Source organism: Notolepis coatsorum, assembly GCF_963971535.1.
Source record: "Notolepis coatsorum genome assembly, chromosome: 12".
In the NCBI taxonomy this organism is placed as follows: Eukaryota; Metazoa; Chordata; class Actinopteri; order Aulopiformes; family Paralepididae; genus Notolepis; species Notolepis coatsorum.
In genome coordinates, this window is record NC_140176.1 from 32,245,254 (window position 1) to 32,264,083 (window position 18,830).

General features: G+C 41.4%; 1 protein-coding gene across 1 annotated transcript in view; it reads left to right on the forward strand.

Moving 5' to 3' along the window:
• dok6 (docking protein 6) overlaps window positions 1–18,830 on the forward strand; it is a gene marked incomplete at both ends in the record, with an annotated part of 666,878 nt that overhangs the window by 219,732 nt on the left and 428,316 nt on the right. Inside the window, one exon of the mRNA XM_084325795.1 lies at window positions 16,496–16,578. Within this exon, the coding sequence (XP_084181921.1) occupies window positions 16,496–16,578 (83 nt within the window). The remainder of the gene's footprint in view (window positions 1–16,495; window positions 16,579–18,830) is intronic.

Sequence of the window (18,830 nt, forward strand, 5' to 3'; positions counted from 1 at the left end):
ATATAAATGACCAAATTAAAGTGCTACTTGTTGCCGTTCGAATGCCATCTGAATCGCCAGAATCCGTGCCTCGGTTCTCGGGTTACATGCCGATATGTCAGGCATGCGACTTTTTACGCGGCGTGCCAGATTATCACCCCGGACTCCCGAGGCTCCAGAAGTCAATCATCCGCCGATTGCGAAAATGATTGGTCAGCGTTGTAACTTGTAGCCAACAATGAGTGCATAGCTTTCCAGTGATATCCCACGTGGGGGTGTGCGAATCAGGGATCTAGGTGAAATTGGCAAGCGAAGACAGGATCAAGTGATACAAATTCAGAATAAATGTACTTGGATGAGGAAATAGAGAGATGGAGACCTTTTTTCTTGGCACACGGTTATAACATTTGGATAAGACTACAGGCTATGGATTTGCTGTGTTTTCCAGCTTATACAAAAAATATATATATATATTATTTTGGAATATTGCAACTACTACACAAAAACGTGAGTACACAAGTTCAAGTTTAACTCATGTTCAGCCCTATGTTACTCATTAGCACTAAAAGTGATTTTACTTTATTGTGTACGAAACTTCAGAATGTTATCTTTCAAAAGAGACCAGGCTTATGCATGTGCTATAAGCATAAAGTATAAAGATAAGCTTTGCAAACAAAGTATGCAGTCCTCAAGTTCAAGTAAAAAGATTTCCACTTTTCTGGGCGCATGTTATGTGGTTAAATTTGGGATATTGCAACCACTGTAGAAAAATGTGAGTGAACAAGATTCCAAATGCACCCAATGTACAAATGGGGACGAAGGGACATTTATGCACATGTATTGGGACTGCTCACCAGTTAGGGCATTCTGGAAAGATGTGACCCAACAAATATCAAAACTCGTATCTTGGAATATACCTGTACACCCCTCGGTATTACTATTGAGTGATGTTTTTGAGTTTGCAGTGAATCCACAGCTAAAGAGATTGGTTTTATCGGGTATCACAGTAGCCAAAAAGCTGATCGCATCACGCTGGTTTCAACCGGAAAAAATGTGCCGTAAAGTTTGGTTTCTTACATATCTCGATGTAATTTACCATGAAATATCTACAGCAAGAATTCTGGGTCTCAATGAATCCAAAATGTCAATGTGGTTAGAAGTGGTGGAGAGAATAAAAGCTAGCTTATAATGGTAGTGTCTGGTTAGGTGCGAGGGATAGTGGAGGTACTTCTCAAGGTGGGGTCCGGGAGGGGGGGGGTTCGAGCTGAGCATATGTGTGTAGGTTTTTTTAGATAACAGGTATTAGGGGGTATATCTTATATAAGACAACTAACTAAAATGTGAACTCATTGGATGTGCCCTGACAATTAATGCTTGTATATCTTATCGTGTGTTGTCATGTTTGTTTATATGTTTGTTTAAAAAATAATAAAAAAATTAAATACAAGAAAAATGTGAGTACACAAGTTCACGTTCAACTCAAGTACAGACCTATATGCTACTCTATTTCATTAGCACTAAAAGTGATTTTCCTTTTTTGCATTAGTAACTTCAGAATGTTATCTTTCAAAAGAGACCAGGCTTATGCATGTGCTATAAGCATAACATATAAAGATAAGCTTTGCAAAAAAAGTATGCAGTCCTCAAGTTTAAGTAAAAAAAAAATGCCGCTTTTCTGGGTGCATGTTAAGAGGTTAAAACAATAAAGGCATCTTTGAGTAAACTTTGAGTAGAGATTCAAGATTCAAGAGGTTTATTCATCACATACAGTACAGTACATACACAAGACATAGTGAAATGAAGGTGGCCATGCCCGCTTCGATTGTGCAAAGTATCATTAAGTATCTCGAGGCTGGGGCCAGCATGTCCTCTTTTTTGGAAATCAAAATATGGTCACCCTATAACAGACCAATAGCGCTGCGTGCGTGATTGCGAAACCTAGCCGCATTTCTCGGAGACGCGCTCTGATTGGCACTGACTGACGCTCTCTGATTGGCCACTGACGCGTTTGCCCAATAATGTGACGAGCTGTATCTTTGCCCATTTCCACGTCAAACAGCCTGCAAACTACCTGGCATTCTATCGCCATGCTCTAAGACAAACTCTAACCTTAACCAACTTCGAAAGAGTGCCTAAGCTTAACCGTCGAAAGAACTTGCCGTCACGCTCTAAGACAAACTCTAACCTTAACCAACTTCGAAAGAGTGCCTAAGCTTAACCAGTGTAGAAACAGGCGTAGGCCAATCAGAGAGCGTCTCTGAGAAATGCGGCTAGGTTTCGAAATCACGCGCGCTGCGTACTGAACAACAGGCTGCCTAGTGGTAATTGTAGTTCTTTTTTTACGACAAATTCAAAACCTTATAACTACCTTTGTTTCAACCAAAAATGCTTAAACAATCATGTTAGTGGTAGAAGGGAACTCATTGTGTGCAAAAATGGAAAGCTTGCCAATGTTCATGCGGCAGAATTGTTACAATAGCCGATAATCCATTTTCCCAATGATAAATCCCTATACGGGTGGAACAACCAGTGACGTCAGACTACACCTCCCTATAGCCACCTGCAGCCTCCTATAGCCTTATGTAGCCTCCTATAGCCCCCTGTAGCCTGGTGTAGCCTCCTATAGCCTCATGTAGCCTCTTATATTCTCATGTAGCCTCAGATAGCCTCCTATAGCCCCATGTAGCCTCCTATAGCCTCATGTAGCCTCCTGCCTCCCAGCCACAAAGCCCACATTGGCCCCTGTTGAGAAAGGGATTGTCTTGGCAGAGATGTGGAAGCGATATGCCTGGTTGCACACCAGTCGTTTCGGAAATCTATTAAGGGCAAACTGCACACCACCACCTCAGCGCTTTCTGCTGCTACAGAAGTAGGAGAGGAGGGAACACAGGCAGCCACATGATATATTTTAAACCCTTGTTTTGTTTTGGCTTCATTCTATAGTGTTGTTGTCACGATACTGACATTTCTAATCGATACGGTACCTTTCACTATGAATTGAAAATGGGGGACCCTGATGTAAACAAGACAAACGTCTTTCTCTGGTCTGCATCCCCTTAACAATTGTGTGTATTGAGCCGTACTGTATTGTATCCATTCTGCAATCTGTTAAATAACGTTTTCATTCATTCACCTTGAGAATTATCGATATTCAATATCATTTTCGGTACCACAGGGGCCCTGTTCAGTTTCTTAGCTTCTTATGAGTTTTCCTCATACGTAGGCTGTGAGTGTGTTGTTTAAATACAGCTGGTAGGGTAGGCCACATTTCAGCTTAAATAACAGTAGTGAAAAAAGGTTGTTGTTGCTAATTGCTAACTGCTAGCTGCTAGCTCCTAACTGCTAGCTGCTAACTGCTAGCTGCTAACTGCTAGCTGCTAACTACAAGCTGCTAACTGCATCCTCACTCTTTTATCTGCCGCTGGTGGGTCGCACACGTTAACACTCCATCACAACGTCACGCCCTGTCCTGCTATGCCAGGATGTCCCTTATACACAGAAGCTGGTGTGGAGGAATTTACCATGAGTAAGGATGTACTCAGTCAGATGTAGACTTAGTTATTAACACAGGTTTATTTAGCTCAAACAGATTATCACAGTACAAATAGGTCAAGAGTTATGGCGGATGACTCCAGGAGTTTATATTTGAATTTGAATTTGAATACTTTATTTTGACACAAATCGTATGACAAAAAAAAACATTTTAAAAGACAAGACAATAACAGTGTCAATAACGCAGGTCAAAAATGGATAAAACACAATAAAGCCAAGGCTTGTTTCCATTGTGGTCCATACATGGAACATAAAAAGGCACAGAAACACAAATGGACATGTACACTGACAGGACGCATTCTAAAAAAAAAATATATAAAAACATCTAACCTGACAACTCATACAGTTAACTAATGTTAAAAGAAAATCCGCAAACCCTTAAAAGCAACTCATGATAAAAGAAATAAAAGCCAAGTTATGATAAAAGAGATAAAAAAAACATTTTAAGACCAATTTGAGTTGCTGCTGAGCCATGTTTTTAGGGCGGATTTAAATCCGAGAGGGGAGTTCAGGAGTTATAGGCCTACGTATCCTCCATAGAGCTCCCAGAATCCAGTAAAACCTAGGCCTTTATAGTGAGAGAGAGGGATTATGGGTAGGTTGGGCCAGGTATTGGGTTGGAAGGGGAGCCAGGAGGGGGGAAGGGTGATAGGCAGAACACACAGTGAATGTATCCGTTTGTTTATTGCACTTTCTTTCTTTGCTGAAAAATATATGCTCCGTTGGCTAAATGGCTAACGCAAGGTATTTAAAGATGGCGGCTTTGTTTTGTTTTTAAGCAGGAAGTGTAGTGAGCGTTCAACTTTTTCTGATTGGTTGAAATGGCCTTCATGTCTGAACAACATCGCCGCCTACTGCTTTGGCATTGTACTACATGTATCGGTTGCTGGTTTTCCAGCCGCCGTGAGTACGCGGTTATACGCGGTTATTCACCTGTGTGGACAGTAGGGCTGTCCCCGACTAAGGATTTGGATGGTCGACTAGGATTGGCCAAAATTTGCCGTTAGTCGACTATTGGTCGACTTAAAAAAAAATCTTTTTTACTTTTTTTTTTTTAACTTTTTTATCATTCCATTTGGGTTGTGGGGGTGCTTAATGTCTGAAGGAGTCGACTGAAGGCTTCTTGTGCTCTGCAAATGCATGCAATTGGTCCACTGATGGATACATCTTGATATTTGTCTAGTCTAGTGTGTTCATTAGATGGGTGAAATCCTCTTTCAGTGCCTCTGTGCCTGTTTTCGTAGGCAGTTAGCCTCTGGTATGCGTGCCATTAGCGTTAGCCACGCTTCTAGGCCTCTTTTCTTTTGGAAAGAATGATAAAAAATAAAAATAAAAATATTATATTCGACTAAGAGGTTGGCCAGTCGACTACGGCTCCTTTCGACCGATTAGTCGACTAATCGATTAATAGGGGTCAGCCCTAGTGGACAGAGGTTTATTTTTTTCAAAACTTCTGTGTCATTAATACCCGTGATCGTGTGGACAGGGCCTTAGAAGTGGGGGATGGTATCAGGTGAGAGACAAAAGGTGGATGAATAAATTATAATAAAAAAAGACATAATAAATGATTTCACACTGGGGACGAAACCACCCCGGCAATTTCTCTATACCTGAAGACCGCCTTTGACCCCCCCCCCCCCCCCATTCCGAGTTGGTTCCTTTCACACAGAACGGCATGCCAGCGTGACAGGGTACGATTCCCGGCTTCAGCGGGTTAGTGTGAAAGGGGCTGAAGTCAAATCAGCTGCGAACCAGCAGCAGACCTGATGGCTCTGAGGGGAGGTAGCTTAGCTTTCTGGGACATGCTGTCTGGGACTTGCTGTCTGGGACATGTTGTTTAATGTTTCAGTGATGTCGAAACAAGAGCTGTGACCAACCTCTTGAAATTCTTTATAGACTACAGTTCAGCGTGTCGGTTCTGTTTGGGTTGTGTTAGCACCCTGCACCGATCTGTAGCATCGCTTGTACACAGGCTTCTTATATATGAGCTTGTATACAGGCTTCTTGTATACAGGCTGCTTGTATACTTCTTGCATACGGGCTTGTTGCATACGGGCTTGTTGCATACAGGCTTGTTGCATACAGGCTTGTTGCATACAGGCTTGTTGCATACAGGCTTGTTGTATACAGGCTTGTTGTATACAGGTGTGTTGTATACAGGCGTGTTGTATACAGGCTTGTTGTATACCGGCTTGTTGTATACAGGCTTGTTGTATTACAGGCTTGTTGTATTACAGGCTTGTTGTATACAGGCTTGTTGTATACAGGCTTCTTGTATACAGGCTTGTTGTAAACAGGCGTGTTGTATAGAGGCGTGTTGTATACAGGCTTGTTGTATTACAGGCTTGTTGTATACAGGATTGTTGTATACAGGCTTCTTGTATACAGGCTTGTTGCATACAGGCTTGTTGTATACAGGCGTGTTGTATTACAGGCTTGTTGTATACAGGCTTGTTGTATACAGGCTTCTTGTATACAGGCTTGTTGCATACAGGCTTGTTGCATACAGGCTTGTTGTATACAGGCTTGTTGTATACAGTGCGTGTTGTATACAGGCTTGTTGTATACAGGCTTGTTGTATACAGGCTTGTTGTATACAGGCGTGTTGCATACAGGCTTGTTGTATACGGGCTTGTTGCATACAGGCCTGTTGCATACAGGCTTGTTGTATACAGGCTTGTTGTATGTATACAGGCTTGTTGTATACAGGCTTGTTGTATACAGGCTTGTTGTATACAGGCTTGTTGGTAATGTATCCTTTGTCTTTCCTCGTGCATTAACCTCTAACATGAAGCATGTCCAAACTGCTGTAACAGGAGTCCTATTGTTTTCTTGTTCAGTCGTGGAGGCTCTTGCTATATTTAACAAGCGAACAACAGACAATGTGTACGTCTGTATGTAAACCTGCAGGTCTCTCTAGTGGTTATATTATAAGCTGCGTACACACCATCAAGGGCTGTCTGTCAGCAGGAAAGTCACGTTTTCTTTCCTGATGTATCGTCATATTATGGAGTGAGAGAGTTTCTGGTCTATTTCAGCCCCTGCACCCCTGGAACAATTCCAGCGCCTGTGGTGTGTGTGTTTGTTCCTCACCTGGGCCCCGTTTCATGTACGTGGTTCAACTAAGTCGATCAACATGTCCATTATCCAGCTTCAGTTAACCCGATGTTCAAAGCCGGGATTTTCCTGTTTCACAAAGGAGGATTCAGTCTCGTTAACTCAAGCCAGACTTGAGAGTCAGGCTCAAGTCAGGCTAGATGCGCGCTCCCGTTTTAGGTGGAAAGCCAGCACGTATCGATGGCAGAGACCCTGATTCTCAACGGCATTGATTGATTAATTGATTTAAGACTTTATTGACAGATTGCAATAGGCTCAATCGCCTCGCCGACAAGTTAAATGCGTTATCTATAGGCTAATTCTAAGTCCCTCATTACCTCAATCAATCAGATTATATTTCTTTAAACTTGCCTGCTGGATTGAATAATCAAATGAGATCTTGCTAGCGAAAATAACTAGTTAACTGTTATACAGAATTACGAGACGGCTTTCTTGCCCATTGATTGATGTATAGTCAATGTTTAACTTATCTCCAATGTGGTCCAACGGGTTGTTCTTTTGACTTCCACACGGACGACCCGGGTTCAAGACCGGGGTCCTTCTTTTTGCAATATAGGAATAATTCAATTTGGTGCACGTTGAGAGCTATATAAAGAATGACATCCCCAATGCATGTAGATTTATAATATTTTAACTTAAAACCAGGCTACTTTGGCGTATAATCATTCATATTATATTCAAAAAAATCATATTGGAAACACGGGGATTTGAACCCCGGTCGCTGGATTGGAAGGCATGAGCACTACCGCTGGGCCACTGGGCCAGATGGGATAAATTCATTGTTTATACATTAATGAACGAGAGACCCGTGTTTAGAATATCCTTTGTTTTGAATGAAGTTTATCTCTTTATCCTCATTCATTAATGTGACGTCAACGGCTCATTCAATTTCTCAAATCCGTCAAACAGCGCATCTCATCAGACATCTTAATCCCAGTTACAATTAGAATAACCACATCATGTGTACATCGCACGAGCGAGCGCCACCGTCGCCACGGTATATATAACGTGCATTATTTAGGACAAAGTGAATTTAATATCAGCATTTTGGGTCTATTTTACATTTCAAAAGCCCCCTCTGGAAGAATGGAGCACAAAAACGTAATTCAGAATGGTATAATGCAGATCGTAGACTGTGGGAATAGTTTCAGGAAACGGGCTGTCACTTCTTTGCGGGGGCGTGGCGATAGTTCAGGCTAACTTGAACTTGAACTCTGCTTTCGACCAGGCTCAAACTTTTGGATATGTTGTCATGGTGATTTGGAAAATCCACGTACATGAAATCGGAAAGTCAGGCTAACCCAGTTATCCAGGTACAAGAAACAGGGCCCTGGTGTGTGTGTGTGTTTGCTCCTCACCTGGTGTGTGTGTGTGTTTGTTCCTCACCTGGTGTGTGTGTGTTTGTTCCTCACCTGGTGTGTGTGCGTGCGTATGTGTGCTTGTGTTTGTGCCACACCTGTGTGTGTGTGTTACTCCCTGGTGTGTCTGGTTGCTACTCATCCATCTACACACACTACCCCCCCCCCTCCCTCATCTCCTACCAGCTGTGTGTGTCTCGGAAAACACACACATGCAGATATACAGACCCCCCCCCCCCCCCCCCACACACATGCACTGTCACACATATAGACCCCCCCCCCACACTGTCACACCTCACATTCTCTCTTTGTATCCCAGTCTCTTTCTGTGCATCATTTATCTCTACTGTAGTTTCAAACATAGACTAGACTCCCCTGTCTCTCACTACTCTCACTCACTCACTCGCACGTCAAGATGACTGGGTTGTGTTTCGTGCAACAGTGGGCTGGCAGTGTGACACGCTGCAGCCTCCCCCGGGCCTTCACTGGCCCGGAGACTGTGAGTGTGTGTGTGTGTGTGGGGGGGGGGGGTGTCTCTGTGTGTGTGTGTGTGTGTGTGTGGGGGGGGTCTGTATATGTGACAGTGTGTGTGTGTGTGTGTGTGTGTGTGTGTGTGTGTGTGTGTGTGTGTGTGTGTGTGACACTAACAGCAGAGGTCCAGCTCTACATCACTGCTCTCAGCCATAAAGAATGAAGAAGACCTGGTGCTACTTTCTGTTGCAACCTGAGCCTACGTGTATCCATGCACGCGTTAGGCCTGTTCAGATTATTATTATGTGTGAAAAGCAGGATTGCTGATCAGCACCTTTGGCACCGAGGAGGAGATGATCATTCTGTCAAGTCTGTGAATCCATTAAATAAAACGCCTGCTAGAAAACAAGGATCCCCTTTTAATTTGTTAATCAAATTTTAATTAAGCTCCAGAGTTGAATGGATCTGGAAACCTTGAGGTATTGATGTGCAGATGATTATCCCAGAGTCCCGTTCAGCCGCTAAAGACCCGATCAGTGAACCCAGCGTACAATTCAAGCTCCGTTAGAAAAATATAAATGTTTTTATTCTCTAGTTGAGTGACTGATACACGACTGGTAAATGTTTTATTTATATCTTTTAAAATCATTTTTCAAGTGCATTTGCTGCATTTTGCAACTCTAAAATATTTGTTTACGTTGGTAATGTACATTTATATATTTATATTTACCACATATATCCCTATCTGTCTGAATATACCTACTTAAACACCTGCATAACCCATTATATAATAGCATGTACAATAATGCTGTATATACAGTATATATATGTATTCTTACGGTGTATATATATCCATATCTGTCTGAATATACCTGCATATAATCCTTTTTACATATCTGTAGATAGTATACTATATTTATATCTGTACATATCCCTTACCTACTCTTACTAGTTACGCTGCTGGCCAGTATGACTTACTACCAGTGTCTTTATACCTGTATCACTGTACATATTAATACTACAACTTAGTACATACATCTGATTAGCTCTATTACTCAGTAGTACTCATTTATATACCCAGTTTAATCACCTGTACATTGTATATTACTGTTGCACTTTACTGTTACATTTGCACTCTGGTTGGATGCCAAACGTATTTCCGTTGTACTGTACTTGTGCTGTTTGATAATAATAATAATAATAATAATAATAATAATAATAATAATAATAATAATAATAATAATAATAATAATAATAATAATAATAATAATAATAATTTGTATTTGTATTGCACTTTTCGTTCACTAGGATCCTAACGTGCTACAGGGTTAAAACAGTTAAAAAGAAATGTATAATTTTTTTTTTTTATCCACTTTTTCTCCCATTTTTTCTATATTTTCTCCCATCCCAATTTCGTATCATCCAATTCAACCCTCCCCTGTCACGAACGCTGTTTCTTGCCTCCCACAAGCCGGCTGCAATGTGGACTAAGTCATACATAGCACAAGTCCCCTCCGGTACTTGAGGTAACAGCAGTCGCATCTTTTCACCTGCGCAGCTCGATCTCTCAGTGGCGAGGAGTAACGCGTGGGAGGCTCACGCTGCCCCCGACACTTCCTGATTCTACTGCGCAGGCGCACCAACCGACCTGTAGGAGTCGCTGTCCACAACGCCCGATCCCCACCCATCAGTTTCCCACCCCCTAATACGGCCAATGTGTATTAGTACGGACGACCAGCTAAACTGAAAGCAATGTGGAGCGCTCGAGCCCAGCGCCTCTGCATTCGTGGCGAGCGCCTTGCCCACTACGCCACGTAGCCGCCTAAGAAATGTATAATTATTAATAATAATAAAATAAAATACAGAATACAAATAAAAAATAAATAGAACAGTTAAAAACATAGTATAAACAGAAAATTAAAGACAACAGCACAAGAAAAAAATGTATCACAAGAATGAATGAAAGAATCCATGATGACAATACATTTCAAGTTTTGTTTTATTTGTCACATATAAAGTACATGTACATTACAGTGAAATGCTTGGTTCTGTATGAGCTTCCTGAGAATGTGAAGTAAAAAAGTTAAATGAAGAATAAAGTCCAAACACTATACAAATAATACAAACTAAAGTACAACCTAAAGTAGGCCTACAATGACGTAAAAATGCAGTCAATGAGGTACAAAATGCAAACTGCAAAGGTATGGTATGGGGTATGAGGTATGGATGTAGTGCAAATATTTTTGTAATAAAAAGAAAAAATATGGTGTAGTGTTAAAAGTGTTTAAAGTGAGTGTTAAGGTGCGTGTTTGTTTAAAGTGAGTGTGTGCATGTGGATGTGTGTGCAATGAGTGTAGATGGTTGGGTTAGTGTTGCATAGAGTCATTGAGCATCCTGATGGCCTGGGGATAGAATCTCCTTCTGAGTCTCTCTGTACCGGCCATGAGACTCCGGTAGCGCTTGCCTGACCGCAGCAGTGCAAAGAGGCAGTTATTTGGGTGACTAGAGTCTTGAATCTAATCTACAATCTGGTTCACAGTGGATTGAGAAGAAAAATACGTCTTCGTTTTCCATCTACAGAATCAAACTCTTAAGGATGTGTGTGAACGCGCCCCCCACACTGACCGAAATAACTACGGGATGAGGCTTTAATGGTGTGCGGGGGGGGGGGGTTAGAGTTGATTACCGTGTTGTGTGGTGTTTTGCACCTCTTGAAATATCGATCGTCAGGCGGCAGGCCACTTCCTGCTGGCCGACGGCAGAATCAGCCTCCACCCGTGCGTCCCCCATGTCCTCGCCTGATCTCCGCCCGCGCGTCCCCCATGTCCCCACTAATATATTATTAATGGGGGCCACTCTTTCACACACCACCACCACGGAGTATCCATTACCTCCTCACACAGGCGGATATCTGTCACGAGCCACCGAACAGATTGTACGATTAATTTGAGATTAAGAGACGGACAGTTCCTCTGGAGGTTGTGCTATAAGCTGCCAGATGGATGAGCTGCACAGAGGAAATGAGAGGTGCAGAGACACTGCTGAGACATCAGGAGGTTCATCGTGTGGAACTGCTTGGTTTCCTCTCTATTGGACTGGTTTATAATGACACGTTACCCCTAGTGTTTATATCCATACACTCTATTGGACTGGTTTATAATGGCATGTTAATATCCATAAGGCTTCTTCCTTATTGGATAGGTTTATAATGACGCGTTACCTGTAGTGTTTATATCTATACAGCTTCTTCTTTATTGGACTGGTTTATAATGACGCGTTAACTTACCTGTAGTGTTTATATCCATATGGCTTCTTCCCTATTGGACTGGTTTATAATGACGCGTTACCTGTAGTGTTAATATCCACACAGCCATGTCTCTATTGGACTGGTTTATAATGACACGTTACCTGTAGTGTTTATATTTATATCCATACGGCTTAATCTTTATTGGACTGGTTTATAATGATGCGTTACCTGTGATGCGTCAATGATGCGTCAGGGTATCTGCAGGTTTCATAAAGTTAAATTTAAGACTTTTTAAGACCTTTTTAATACCAATTTCACGACCATACTAGCAAAAAATATTTATTAAAAAGCACATAGCGACACTGAACTGGCTGCTGCTCTTGACTGTGCACCAATTTAAATGATTGTGTTCCATACAAGCTCTCGTCAGACGGACCGAGCTCCCAGTAGCCCCGCGAAAAAACGACTTGAATACAGAAACATTTCAGATGTTTAATATTATTTCATCTCCCGACAGCTGGGCTGCCCCCCCAAAAAATATAATACCTGTGCAAATGAAATTTAAGATGTTTTAATACCCTTTAACACAGGGGTGTCAAACTCATTTTCACAGAGGGCCACATCAGCATTATGGTTGCCCTCAAAGGGCCAAAGACCGTATAAATGTTAATGTATGTAAAATAAATGTAGCTACTCATTTACATATTGTTAAACATGTTGTTTCTGTATTTATTACTTATTCAAGTTATACATATTGCATATGCATTTGCATAGATGTAAAAATATATGTTAGCTTATGTTATTTTAACAAATAATTTTAGTTTATCAAAACCCCATATTACTCCATTAATCAATGATCAAACCATTAAAGTAAATAACAAAGAAGAAGATCATCAAATACAAGCTATGACATTAAGTTTGTTCAAAACCTTTTTGTCACAGTCAATAGGGGCAGAACTAACAACTGAGCTGCAAAGAACACGTGGGACAGATGTAGCAGATGTTACAAAAACAAATGGCTGCACACAACCTTGCAGAGGCCATACATCCAACTAATGGAAGATAGTTTAATTAACTTTAATTAACAGATTGCAGAATGGGTACAGTACAGTACAGCTCAATACACACAATTGTTAAGGGGATGCAGACCAGAGAAAGACTTTCGACTTGTTTACATCAGGGTCCACCATTTTCAATTCGTAATGAAATTGCTATTATGTGTCTGCATGAACACACAACTGTAACTGTACTCAAAAATAACAAAATAAGGGTTGTCTCAGTTCACAACTATATTGGTCAAGTTTTAGGTGGGACTTGTTTGCGTCCCTACAGCTTCTTATTCAATTGAGCGGGATGCTCGGTTATGTCACACAGCCAGTTTGCATCTGACAGTTCAGACAATATTTCTTCAACCCTTTGTTACCTATTCCGCCTGGATCTTTTTTGTATTTTGGGCTGTAAAATTGTCAAATAATGTCTGAGGAGTAAGTGCTTTTGGCTTTTTTCCTTTGTTACTTCATCAATACCTCAGATGTTCAACATACATGTATGTGTAAGAATGTGTAATAACTAAGGCTCTCAAAGTTAAAGCTTTATTAACGCATTAACCCACAATTATTTTAACGCCGCTATTTTTTAACCCAAGATTAATGTTAAAAAAAATAAAAATAAAAAATTTACCAGGGCTCTTGGGGGCCACATCAAATGACGTGGCGGGCCACATTTGGCCCGCGGGCCATGAGTTTGACACCTATGCTTTAACACATTGACTGCCACAGCAGGGGGTGCTAATACCCCATTCATTGCCAGGTCTTTATTCAATGGATATAGTTTTAGACTGTGGCATTTGCGAGTGCTTAAAATATATCTTATATTATATCTATGGGTCTAATAACGCCATCGGGTCTCAGTGAGCTGCTTCTAGTCAACATTGCCGAGACAGATTGTTTTTTCATTCGTACATTTCCGTTTTATACCGTTTTGAATAGAGTATGGTTTGGGTGTTTTTCAGTAATTCCAGGAAAAGGCGAGAAAAATGCATTTGACTGTAATCCAGTCATAGGGATGGGAATTGATCAGATTTTATCGATACGATTCCATTATCGATTCTGTTTATCGATTCCATTATCGATTCCTGATACATTTATAATTTAAATAAATCAATTGGAAATGCAACAGAATTAAGCTGGTTAGAATAACAACATGCAACTTGACATTTCTGATTGTCATTTATCATTTATTGTTGAGCCCCCATGTCAGAAAACCTTTATATCCATCAATATAGCCAGTCTGCCACCGTTGAAAGCCTATGGAGATGTTTACCTTCTTTGCATGGCTATAACTTTTAAAATATTATAGCTATATTGACATTACTATGGCCCATTCAACATCGATTATCTATCGGCGACACAGGAATGTGTAAATGAGTTATTAGCCTCAACTCGGAGGTGTCCTTGGACATATTTAGGAACAACGCAAATTGTGTGGCTTTTTTCCCTTTCACTTTTCTCCAGACACACGGCATTCTATATATGTCCAGGATGTGGGAACGTTATATTTTTTCATTCATACATTGTTGTGTTACTAGCGTCGAGAATATAAGTATGTTTTTAATCTTTTCTGCTGTAATTCCAAAAACAGTAGTTATAGGCCCTGAAGCATATATAGATTATCGATTGGCGTTTCTTTCCTATACATGCTATATAAAAAAATTCAAATATATATGATCGGTATACATTATGCTTCATCATGCGTGAAGGAAAGGGGGGGGGGTCGTTAGTGTCCTCTTACCGTGCGCCGATGAGACTGGAGGAGAAAGATCCCAATTATTTGACGCCGATGTAATATTGATCCCAAAAACGGCGTACGCCGTTGTTGCCGTTCAACGCATGGCGGGCAAAAATGGCATAAGTCGTTTTTGGCAACCAATGTGTTAATGACTAGGATACAAAGCACTTAAAGTTTTCACTGCACACACAAAACGGTCGCAATATCGAGCCCTTTAGGTTTTCCTAGTCAAAATAGTCTGCTATTCAAATAGTCAAATAGTCTGCTATGGCTGCATGCGTGGCGCTAACGTTATTGTTTTTAAATGCGCAACTGTCGGAAAAACATGGCATCGATAAGAGGAATCGATAGTCATGGAGGCATGCGATTCCAGGAATCGGACAATTAGGAACCGGTTCCCAATCGATTCCGATTCTCGATTCCCATCCCATGTTGTACTTTTTCGGCTGATTATCTAATCATCCTGAAATCAATGCTAGATTATCACTATTATGTCTCCTCGTCCATACATGAAATGACCGTCGTAGTCACGATACTGGAATTTCGACTTCGATACGATACCTTGAAAAGTATCGATACTTCGATACCCAAAAAAATAATAATAATAATATATATATATATATATATTTTTTTAAACAAATTTAGCTTTTGTTGCTGGTTGATTCTCCTCAGCTTCTCTCTGGTACTATAAGAGAAGATAAATATAACACTTTTAAAACCCTTTGTTTATCTTTAGATCACACATTTAAAAATAACTGTTCATCTCACTTCAATCATTTTTATTGCAGATGCAGAACATGGTATTTTCTCAAGCAGACGGATGTAAACACTGTAATCTGTGTTGCATGTACCTGACAAACTAAACTGTTTGTATTACAGTTAGTAACAGTTTCGATTTTTATTTAAAGATAACGAGAGAGAGAGAGAGAGAGAGAGAGAGAGAGAGAGAGAGAGAGAGAGAGAGAGAGAGAGAGAGAGAGAGAGAGAGAGAGAGAGAGAGAGAGAGAGAGAGAGAGAGAGAGAGAGAGAGAGAGGCTATGCTCGGAGCATTTAGTAACGTTACATTTTCAACAAGATTGCTGCTATTTAAACACTTCATGGAAACGGGGTAACGTTAACCTTATGTCGACTGTAGTATTGTATGACCTCGACATAACGCTTAAACGTTAACGTTACTCCGTTTCCATGCAGTAATTATAAAGGTGGCCAGCTAAGCTAACGGAGCTAACGGAGGAACGACTAGCAGTAGCTAACGTTAGCTAATAGCTGTAACGTTACTAACAACGAATCAGCTGTTGATATTATGCGCCATCAGTAGACAACGTATCATGTATTAAACTAGAGTTAATGGTTTAATGCTTCAGTCACAGTGACGTTGAAAGAGCAGCTGTCACGAACCTCTTTCATTTCTTTATGGAGATCCGCGTTGGCACTGCTCTGTAACACTGCTTGCAAATGGGCATCGTGGCATCTTTAGCTTGTCCTTCGTTGTTTACTTCAAACCCGAAGTACCTCCAAACAGCACTTCTGCCGTTTTCTTTATCCACAAGCACAAGTTGCGAAGGCTCTGCATTTGCCATCTTCAGCTAAAATGTTTGTTTACAAACTGAAGACGGCTCTGTGAGGGGGAGGGCTGGAGGAGGTGGAGGGGGAAGCGTGCTCTGAACAGCGTGTCAACAACTTGCGGTAGAACACTCGCCAGCTGGTACCGATACTGCAAAAAGTATCGGTATTTCGGGAAATGAGTATCGAAACCGTTTTAAATATTCAGTATCAATATGTATCGATACTTCGATATTTTTGACAACACTAATACACACACACATATATATATATATATACACACACACATACACACACACTAACACTTTCCCAAGGCTTCACAGTGAACCCATGGAGGACATGGTGGCGCTCTGTCGATTAGAGAACAGAATAAACCCATTGATCCGGTTCCCTCTATCTCTCTCTCTCTCCCTCCCTCCAGGAAGCAGCTTGACGATGACCCTCATCCCACGGGCACAGACGTTCCCCAGCTTCCTGTCTGACGAGCAGAGCGAGGAGGAGGACGTGTCGCAGCACCAGGGAGAATCGCTAGCCCCCTCTAGTGACCATGCATCCAGTTGCAGCCGGGGACCCCTCCAATGACAAGCACTTAGACGCCCCCCCCCCTCCCCCCAAAACTGGACTCTTTAACTCTTTAGAGAAGCTGTAGAAATCTGTATAGACGTGTAATATACCATTGTATGTCAAAACTTAGTGTCGAGTGTAGGTTGAGTGGTACATGTAGCTGCGAGAAGATGTTTTCTTTTTGTATCGACAGTGGTAGCCTAAAAGATCGCACCAAAAATCATTCTTGTAGTTTTTTCTTTTTTTTAAGGTGTTTTATGTTGTCATAATGCTGTCAAAGTCAACATAGCCCCTTTGTATCACTGCGATAAAAAAAAAAAAAAAAAAGGATATGTACATCGACAAAATAATCCTTGCACGGTATCGGCGCAAATGTCAGGAGAGGAGATTCGGCGGGAAATATTTTGATTTAATTTCCAATTAATTTCTCCCCCCCTACATACCTATGGAGAGACAGATGGTGTACGAGAGCGTTCGTTGACAGGAATTGATGTTATACCAGATTCAGTGAATTAATGTGTGTTTTCCATATGCGTTGTGTTTGTGAACATATTTTTCCGCTTGACGTGAGCTTCACTGAGCTCAGCGGTTTCATCTAAAGAGGTTTTCATCCGCTTTTTGACACGTGGATCTCTGTGGCACATACAACAATTCCTCAGAGCAATGAGAATTTAATCAAAAAATTGACTTTGATTGATGGTAATGATGGATCAGTAGATTAGGTGTACCATACAGAGAGAGAGAGAAACATATTAATAATGTATAGACCTTGTCCACCAGCGTTGTTTTGTTTCATGTGAACATCTGGTCCACATTTAAAGTGGTATTTCTTTGTTAAAATAAGTGTTAAATAGCTCTAGATTATGACAGCCATCACTGATACAGAGTGTCACATGGGTCTCTCAGTCCCTCCACTCTGCAGCCATTGTTTGGGGCAACACTGCCCAGTGGTTGCTCTGCTCTTTATGACAGCCAGACTATGTCTGTGACTCGTGTCTGTTCCCAGATCCGGCTGTTGCGTTCCTCGTCCGTGTGCGTCACTCCTACTGTGAATTTTTCCTTTGATTTGTTTAGATTCAAATTTGGTTAGATTAAAATGTATTGTCATCACACAGCACAAGTACAGTACAACGGAAAGATGTTTGGCATCCAACCAGAGTGCAAATGTAACAGTAAAGTGCTACAGCAATACACAATGTACAGGTGATTAAACTGGGTATAAATTAGTACTACTGAGTAATAGTGCGTTGTCACTTAGCTTCTGGAGTCGTGTGTCGACCCAGTGACACCGCTACAGGTCACAGGTCACGACCCGGCAGGCTGCACCTGTCCACTTAAAATTGACATACAACTCACATTTACATAATTGTGTAAATAGTTTTGGGCCATTGAAAAGGTCTATATAACATTGATGATTCAGGAACCCTCGTGTCAAAAACGGTGGAATTCAACCCTCTCACGGCTTCTTCTTCAAGCCATCATTAATGTGACATTACGTCGGCAGGGTGGGTTGATTTACGGACTATCCTGTGCTCAGCCAGCCTCGTGGAGCTGATGAGAGGTTCATTAGTGAATGAGGGATGTCTGATCTGACTGGGCCTTGGCTGGACAATAGATGTTCCTTCATGCCTAATAGGTGTAGAGGAGGAGGAGACATTGCAGACCACTGCAACACTTCCAGTATTTTCAGCTCATGAGAGAGCGCAGGGGGATAAAATGAATGAATGTTGATTTCCTTGACGTAAGTGGTTGTAGCTACGGCTGCAGGGGTGCAATCCAGACGGATTCCCTGGGCAATCTGTGCATGCAAAGTTTGAGGAGCAGGTGTGGAAAAGTGACTATAGCTCGCCCGAGAAAGTGCTGATATTCTCCGTATTCAAGAGACTCAGGCGTATGAAAAAGTCTATTGGATCATGTCTCCAGCACCCCCACAGCTGTAGCTACAACCACTTAAGTAAAGGCTCTAATCAACATTCATTCATTTTACCCCCCCCCCGCACTCCTTCACAAGCTCCATGTAATGCAGAAGTGCAGTGGTCTATTGCAGAATTAAGACTTTGGGGCCTAATCTTCTTTTAGGGACGTTCCGATCAGTTTTTATTTTGCTTCCGCTTCCGAGTTCCTTTAATATTGAGTATCTGTCCTCCAAGATGAGGGAGACAAATTCAGCTCTTTGGAGGCCGATGGATGTT